General features: G+C 39.9%; 1 protein-coding gene and 1 long non-coding RNA gene across 2 annotated transcripts in view; both read left to right on the top strand.

Annotated features, from left to right (window-relative positions):
* The first annotated feature begins 171 nt into the window (after positions 1 to 171).
* The window catches only part of LOC131581212 (uncharacterized oxidoreductase ZK1290.5-like), a 45224-nt gene continuing 37331 nt past the window's right edge, over positions 172 to 8064 (top strand). Inside the window, exon 1 of the mRNA XM_058843243.1 lies at positions 172 to 297. Coding sequence (XP_058699226.1) covers positions 213 to 297 — 85 coding nt within the window. The 5' untranslated portion in view covers positions 172 to 212. The remainder of the gene's footprint in view (positions 298 to 8064) is intronic.
* Positions 314 to 6278, top strand: LOC131581214 (uncharacterized). The gene is made up of 3 exons (XR_009278031.1): positions 314 to 645; positions 4072 to 4137; positions 5793 to 6278. It is a non-coding gene; the product is annotated as an uncharacterized LOC131581214 (long non-coding RNA).

Raw genomic sequence — 8064 nt, 5'->3', positions numbered from 1 at the left:
AAGCGGGGTCAGCCGGGGCGCCCCACCGCTCGCTGGGAGCCGGCCCCAGGTCCGGGGGCAGATTAGCTCCCCGCTGCTGGCTTCCCGGCTCCCCGTTTGCCGGCTCCCCGCTGCTCGCTTCCCGGCTCCCCGTTTCCCGGCTCCCGGCTGCCCGTGGCGCCGTTGGGGCGCAGGGGCCGCCGGGAGTTGTAGTCCCGGGCCGCGGCCGGGTCATGGCAGCGGCGGGCAGGCTCGGTCCAAGCGGTGTGCCCGCGGTGCCGGTCGCCAGCGGCCACAGCATCCCGGTGCTGGGGCTCGGTAAGTGGCGGTGGGCCCGCCCAGAGCCCGCCTCCCTGCCAGAGGCGTTGTGAGAGGGCGGGGGTCACGCCGGGGCCCGGCCTGGCCGGCTCGGCAGGTTCCACGCTGCCCTTGGCCCGCAGCCGGACTCGCCTCAGGCAGCCCGGACCGGAGCCTCCTGCCGAGCTGCCCGCGCTGAGCCGGGCAGGCCCCGCGCTCGGCCGAGAGCCCCTGTGCTGCCGAGTGAAGCCTCGTGCTCCTGCCAAACGCGACCAGCTGGGCCTGCCGGGGAGCCGTGCTCTTGTGCTGCGAGCACATCGCTCCCCTCCCATCTGACCCGGGGCGATGTGCGGTGGTTTGGTGGTTTGGGTGTGTTTTCTTACCAGGCTTGGGAGCAGACTTTTCTTTAGAGCAGACTCTTATGATAGAATTAACCTTACTGCACCTGTGGAACTGAGATCCCGTGTAGGAACCTTAGCATCTGTGAGGCACAAGGGAATGGTGGTTGATGATGATGAATATTTGATGCAGCTTAGTATTTCTTGCACAGTTGCTATGTAGTGAGCAAAATGGCTTATGTTGTTCAAAAATTACTATTTTTTTTCTCTTTGTGTTTTTTGGTTGATTACTTTAACCTGTAACACTTACTGCCAATTTACTTTTCTTGGAGATATTTTTATAACATTAAAGGAAAAGGAATGTAAATAGTCTTTTTTAAAGAATGGACTTGGTTGTCATATGTCCATTGTTTCAGTACATGCTGAACTGTGCTTCAGACTGTCTACAGAACCAACTTTTTATTGGAGGTAGTAATACATTTCTTGGGTTATGGGAAGAATAAACTGACTAGAAAGTAGACATGCAGAAAGATTCCTTTCTGTTGTCCGCCCAATAGCTGCTCCCTGTCCTTTTGCTGTATTGGAAAGTTCTGAGTAGTCTATTGTTACACCTGAACTCATACCGCAGTGAATGGGTAGTGGCATACAAGAAAATCCAGTTTGAATTTTTCTGGCCCAGTAACTTCTGGCAGGTATGCCTTTCCAGGAGCTTCTCTTGACTTTCAAGGAACTTCTCTTGACTTACAGTGGTGGTGTTGTCATGAGCAGGATTTGGTTCTTTTGATTTCACTTGTTTGTCTTGCTAGAGTAATGCTTTACATATTGCTTTGTACGGTCTGCAGATCTTTGAGGATTGTGTAATAGATAGGAACCAGTCAGGTCATTTTAGGAAATCATTGATATATGCTGCAAAATGCTGAGAATTTAAGAAGGGAGAAAAGAAAGTTGAAGACTTGCCACAGTTGCATTTGTGGTCAGGCTATAAATACCACAATACGCAGGCCAACACAATGGGATCATTATGGTAGCTGTTCTCATTTCTCTTTTCCACATTAATTGCTTATTTTCCTTTCAGTCTTACTGCATTAACGAAAGATTTACTTGGATATGAAATAGAAGCAAACTTCCTTAAATGAAAATGCATTTTCTGCAAGGCCATTTTCTGCAGGATTTGTTTGTCATTTCTTATCCCTCTAAACATGCAGACCTAATTGTTATCTGGTGTCTCAAAGACAACTTTAATTGATACAGATGTTGCCTCTATTGCTAGATAATCTTTCTAAAAGCTTCAGAGAGATAAATATGCTAAATATGCATAAAGATGGTTTCAACTATGCAGTTGTGTCACCTGGAAGGCAGCTCAGATAGCTTTGCAAGTTGTTTTCAAGGTGATGAAACCCCTTTTTTAGTATCTGAGAGCTGACTTAGGAGACAGGTAGTGTGTTTCTTGGCCAGAACATGTTTCTCAAGGGAATGCAACAGCACACTGGAAAAGCATTCTGTCAAAAATATCTCTTCTTGTTCAAGTTTCAGTTATCAAAAGGTATTTGTGATGGTGGTTTTTTGGGTTTGGTTTCCTTTTTTTAAATGGGTTTCCATGCCACAGCTTGTCATTTGTATAGAAGTTCAGTAAGTTGGTCAAGGTTTGATGCAAAAGGGGAGATGGGGGGAAGGAGGTTAAGTCTTTCATTAGGTTACCATTCTCTTTCTGGGGCCTTGTGCTCTTGCATAAACTGTTCCTACTGAGAAGGATCCATTTCCATTAAAATCTCCAGTGGGCAAGACAAATTTTTACACCAGAGAAGGCCATGGAGTACGCAAAATTTGTGTTTAGTCTGAAGAGCTACTTGGAATAACAGGCCAAATTGTGTACATCTAAAATTTCCTGTCTACTTCGATGCATATTCTTAGTGTCTTGTGTCTGGCAAAAAGACCAGTCTACTTGCAATGGTAAAGCAAGCTGACTTTCCTGAGACCCCAAACAATCATATTATAAGGCAGCTCACCTTTATGCTACTAATATGATGTATAGCTAAAGTTTTAATTAACAGATAAAAATAATCTGCACCTTTTTTATCATATGGCTATGAAAACTGCTGGTAACTTTATGTTTCATATGGTTTAATGCTAACTGTTGTGTTAGCCAACATTATTCATGTGCAGAGGGTCAGGCATGTTTATGGTCAATTTTCATTACAAAGGCTGCTTTCTACTTGAGTAGGCTTAAGTCTAAAATGAATTGACATTTTGGCCCTAATAATTGTCTCAAGTGTAAATCTATGCCCCAGACAGTACATTACCTCACAGTGGCTGTAGATTGCGCTAGAAAAAGGATACATTTGCTATCTTGCTAATAAGATTGGTATGTGGCAAACAACTGATATAAAATGTGGCACTATTTAGAAGTTACAGATGTAGTTACACTTTTTCATAGGAGCTACATGTGTCTGAGAATCTGTTGTCGAGACTTTGTACTATAGTAGAAAAATTTATTCTTACAGTTTCCTAACTGCAGAATACTTGGTGCTTACCTAAAGCAGCATCCTCGAAAATGTATCACTTGTCAAAATGGCATATTGTCAGGTTTTGGAATAAAAATGCAAAGTTTGAACTGTTCATGCTTACTTCTGTTAAGTAGGAAGCTCTCACTTGCACAGTTGTCACTTCCTTTTTTTTTCAAGTCTGAGGAGTGAAAATGCCACTCTCTATAGCATTTGATTATAATTTAGTAGCACAAGGGCTTTTCTTCCTGTAACTGAAACATTACAACCTTTGTCAATGTCATGTGCTGAATTGTTGACATCTCTTCAGGATTGTTTTGGTACTTTCTATTGGAACTCTCTTCATCCCCTTTATATGGTAGTTATATTCCCATTAGAACAGGGTTTTATACGTGTGTGTTTTTCTTTGTTAATTTGTGTTTGTTGTTTTGTTTGGGCTATTTCTAGGGATGGTATTAATTAAATTCAGGTGGCTTGCTCAAGTAGCCAGGGATTTCTTGTAAAAATGTGCTGGTGATACAAAAAATGCATAGAATCTTTTTGTGTAATGTTGCTTCCTACGTAATCTTTGGGGAAGCTGGAATTAATAACAACTTGATGAGATAAAAAAGTCTCAAATTATACCCTCCTATTAAAGAATAAAATTAATTGCAATTCCATTGTTTGGGAAGGGCCATCAGGATGCAATTACTAAACAAAATAATCAAGTATTTGTATTCATTTTGCATTACTCAGGTTAAACACAGTGAGTATTTTATCAGTAGTTATAATGTTCTTTGCAGAAGGTCATTCAAGATTGCCCAGCATCATTATTATAGGTACTGTAGCTGGAAAAACAGTCAGGTACTGCTTAGAGCAGCTTCTGGTCAAACAGCCAAAGCCTGGAGGAAAGTAATACACACACAGTCCTTCCAGACTCAGAGGAAACCACTAAAATATCTCTGTCCTCATTTCAGGGTGTTTCATAGATAATGTTCCTGATACTCTGCTGTACCTTTGTCTGAGTAAATAAATTCATAAAAGTAAGTTTTGACTGATTTTTACTTTGCTGATTGCTTTAAGACATTGCATCATTTACGTTGCAGCCACTCAGGGCTTCTTGTATTGTTCCCAGCTCTTTTCACAACAATTAGACATCCTGGCAAAAAGCACAGAATCAGATTGCTCCACTTTCATTACATCAGGTTGTGTTGGGGTTTTTTTCATCAAACTGCTACATAAATTTAATGCTGAATGGAAGTATTTTAACATTCCATTATGTATTACTAATCCAGTTACTTCTTAATTATTAATCCCAGAATTGCGTATTCTCATTTTTAAGCTTAGCTGTGGTCAAAAAAATACCCAGTGCTGATGGACTGGAATAAAATGAGATTTTTCTTTTCAATTCAATGGCAGTAGAGTCAAGCCTTCACTTTCTTTTTCATTTTCTACTGTTACTGCCTTTTTTTTCTTTTTTTTTAATTCATGTCTCCTGTTTCTTCATGGCTTTGGTTCTTAAGGAAATTTATGGAACAGTGGTCCTGGTACCAAGACCTATGGCACTTGCTGCTATTAATCTTATCCTGTAATAAGAATTGGCTGTTTATTTCTTCCCTTTGTTTTATGTCTCAACCTTTTTTTTTTTTATTCTCTTGAGGCTCCGCTTTTCACCCATGGTTACCAAGTTGCCTTAATAGCCTCTTGTGATGAACAAAATGCCACCTTTATAAATCTTTCTGTCTCAATTCATTCACTGTTTCAGTAGATCTGACCTTGAGAAGTTGTACTTGATCTTTGGGGGCCTCCAGATATTTAACTTCTCTCCTGTGCAGAATGTGGCAATATCCCAGGCAGCTGGGCGTGTGTAGACAGTGGAGCAAAGCAGTGTCCTCTCCCAACCTCACTAAACCTGGTGAGCTCCTACCTTCTTTGCTTTCTTCCAGCTTCACCTCCTTCCAGCCTGGTGCTGTTTTACTCCTTAAAAAAGACTGAACGCTCTACAAGTGTTGTTCTAAGGGATACTAATAAATGCAGCTGGAGCAAAATGCCGGGCCAACTTTTGCTTACATCAGAGTCTACACAGTACAGAAATATTCTCCTTTTTTATGAGGGAATTTGCTGCTTTGTCTCTGCTCTCCTGTACACCTACAAATCTTTGAGGCCAGATTTTTATATGTTTGCTGGGGATTTTGCCTTATATTATGGCATATAAACTGTGATTTAATAGCAGAAAAATAGCTTCCTTTCTCACGCTGGATTCTTTTTGGTAATCACTGTATTGCTGATGTGATACAGATGAATTTTAGATGTCCTTCACTAAGTCTAAGTAATAAATCAATTTAGGTTTCTACCACTGTTTAATAATTAAAACTTCTATGAGTAAAAGCAGAGGCACTTCATGTGTATGCTTTTAACGTTCCTTTGCCATTAAGACTTTTAAATGTTACAAGCGTAATTGCCCAAGAGAAGAACAAATGATTTGTAAGTAGTTTGAAATTAACAGAGAAGCAAGCTCCAGTATATATAATTTTTGTGTTTCAGTGTGTTCGTTTAGTGTAAGAAAATTATATTAAAAAGAAAAATAAAATTTGATATTAAAAAAATAAATTGGGGGGTGGGTAAAAGAAAGCCAAGCTTTATCTTTCATCCTTCGTGCAGCAGATTTTAGTCATCATACCTTTTTTTTCTTTGCCAGAGCTTGCTAGCATAGTGTTTTGGCAGTGTTGAATGGTGATGTCACATGCTGCTGTAACCTGAATTGCAGCAGTTCCTTATGCCACCAAATGGGGAGAAGGGAGGTACTAATTCCTGAACTCTCTTCAGTTCTAATGTTTATGCAAAGTACAGCACAGAGAGTAATACAAAATCCTTGTTAAAGGGGAAGGAGGGAGAGAAAGGGGAAAGCCCTCTTTGTGGCTTTGCAGCAGTTTCATAACTTGAAGGTCTGTTTGTCGTTCTTAGTGCCTGAATGGAGGCGCTTTGCATTCTAATGTGTAAAGTTCTAAGGCTGAATGTGCAGTGTGAGAGGAGGGACTAGAGAAGATGTTATTTGTCATAGAAACTGTTAGAAAATGCATTTTAAATTCTTAAGATGACGTGGGGAAAAATAAGCATTTATTCAGCAGTATTCTTTATTGTTGCACTCAGGGGAGCTGGGTTGTTGCTGTCCTTGGAGCTCATGAACACAGTTAGTTACCAGTAGGACACGTGCGTCTCAGCTCTCATAGTGTCAGGTGGTAGTGCAGGAGGAGGATCTGTCATCATTCACAAGTGCACTTTGCAAGAAAAGGGCACTGGTATGATGTCAGAAATTACCCATCAGCTTGAATTATAGTGTCACAATGGTAATTACTGTACATATATTTTCATTGTGTAAAGCTATGAGTCACTACAAATCACAGTTCTCTTTATCTTTACAGTATTTTAAGTGGCTTTGACTTACTGGCCTCATGTTCAACTGCACATCTCAATTTTGCTGTCTGTCTACATAATTGGATGTTGGCTAAGTATAATCATAAGTAATTTATATAACTTATTTTTAAGTCAATCTTTCATAGGAATGATTTTGATAATGTTCTAATTAAGTACAAAATATGGGCTTAGTGTTTTATTTTCTTTTGATCATTCTTTTTTGTGGAAGTTTTATAGAGGAGAAAAAAATTTGTCGTGGGTTTGTCACAGTGGTAGTATTTGTCTCATTTGTAAAATATTTCCAAATGTCTCATGTTAATTAATCAATATCATCCTTATCAGATAGAGTAGTCTAAGTACATGTTTTAAAAAGGAAGGAAATAATATTTTTGTTCAGTCTGTTTATTTGCTGCACATAGTAAATATCCTTAATAGTTATGAAGTTAAAGTTTCTGTCCAGGTATGGTAAGTATTGGAAGTAATTTCAACTGAGTTTAGGGAATAGAATGAAAATAATTTAAAACTGCTTCACACCAGCAATTCTTCGTGCACTATTAACTGCTAAGATCTAGTCACAAAACATTATTCTAAGGAGAAAAGGTTTAGTGAACCCTAGAAATTGGATTTGATTTATGCCAGAAAATCTGCCTTTTCACTGCTTGAGATTTCTATGGAAGGAAGCCACAGTCTTTAACCAAATGGTTTCTAAGGTAACATCTTATAGCAGAGCATCTGAAACCAATTTGGTTGTTAATGAGAAATAGTTCTCACGGTGGTGGGAAAGTGTGGAGTGAAAGAAAGGCTTCAAGATTTGGCAGTCTGTCTGTAAAGACATTTAAATAAATGTGTGTTGCTGCTCTGCTTATGAAATTTGTACATGAATTACACATTCATAATTGCCTTCCAAATGTATAGATCTCTTTCTGGATTTTATTGATAGATCCTGCATGATTAAAATATTTGACTACTACAGATGAATAATATAAATAGCTGGCACTTTTCCAGTGGTAATCTCTTTACTATTGCTGAAAAGAAAATTTGCATTTTTTGGGGTGATAGTTATTTCTGCTGCCAGAAATCCATTAATGAATATCAGAGCCATATGACCATATCAGAGCAATAGCATCCCACTGATACCAGATGCCACTTGCAGACTTTCTGGGATTGCCACGAGACACATTCTGAGAAGTTACTCTTGCACCTATTCTCTGTTTGAGCTTCTGAGGAGATAAATGGTGGGTCAGTGAACAGAAATGTGTGGTCATTTTACAGTAGATGATCTGAATATCCTTTACAGTCAGAGCCTCTTTGGGATGGAGGGAATAGAGTGCTTCTGTCAACAGTGGCTTGTTGCCATTTCTTCCTTCCTCTCAGGAAGAGAGAAAACCTGCAATTCTGGCTTCCCTTTCCCTGGATACATAATAAACACGTAATGGCTCTATCCTACCCTCATGCCTTGAGGCAAGGCTGTATTCCTGCATTTGTATCTTGGTGCCTGTGTAGACTTGCCTGAGTAGAATTGCAGAGTTTAAAACCATGCTTACTTTTTTTGCTCA

The sequence above is a fragment of the Poecile atricapillus genome, chromosome 7 (genome assembly GCF_030490865.1).
Source record: "Poecile atricapillus isolate bPoeAtr1 chromosome 7, bPoeAtr1.hap1, whole genome shotgun sequence".
In the NCBI taxonomy this organism is placed as follows: domain Eukaryota; kingdom Metazoa; phylum Chordata; class Aves; order Passeriformes; family Paridae; genus Poecile; species Poecile atricapillus.
This window is presented reverse-complemented; position numbering and strand designations above follow the sequence as displayed.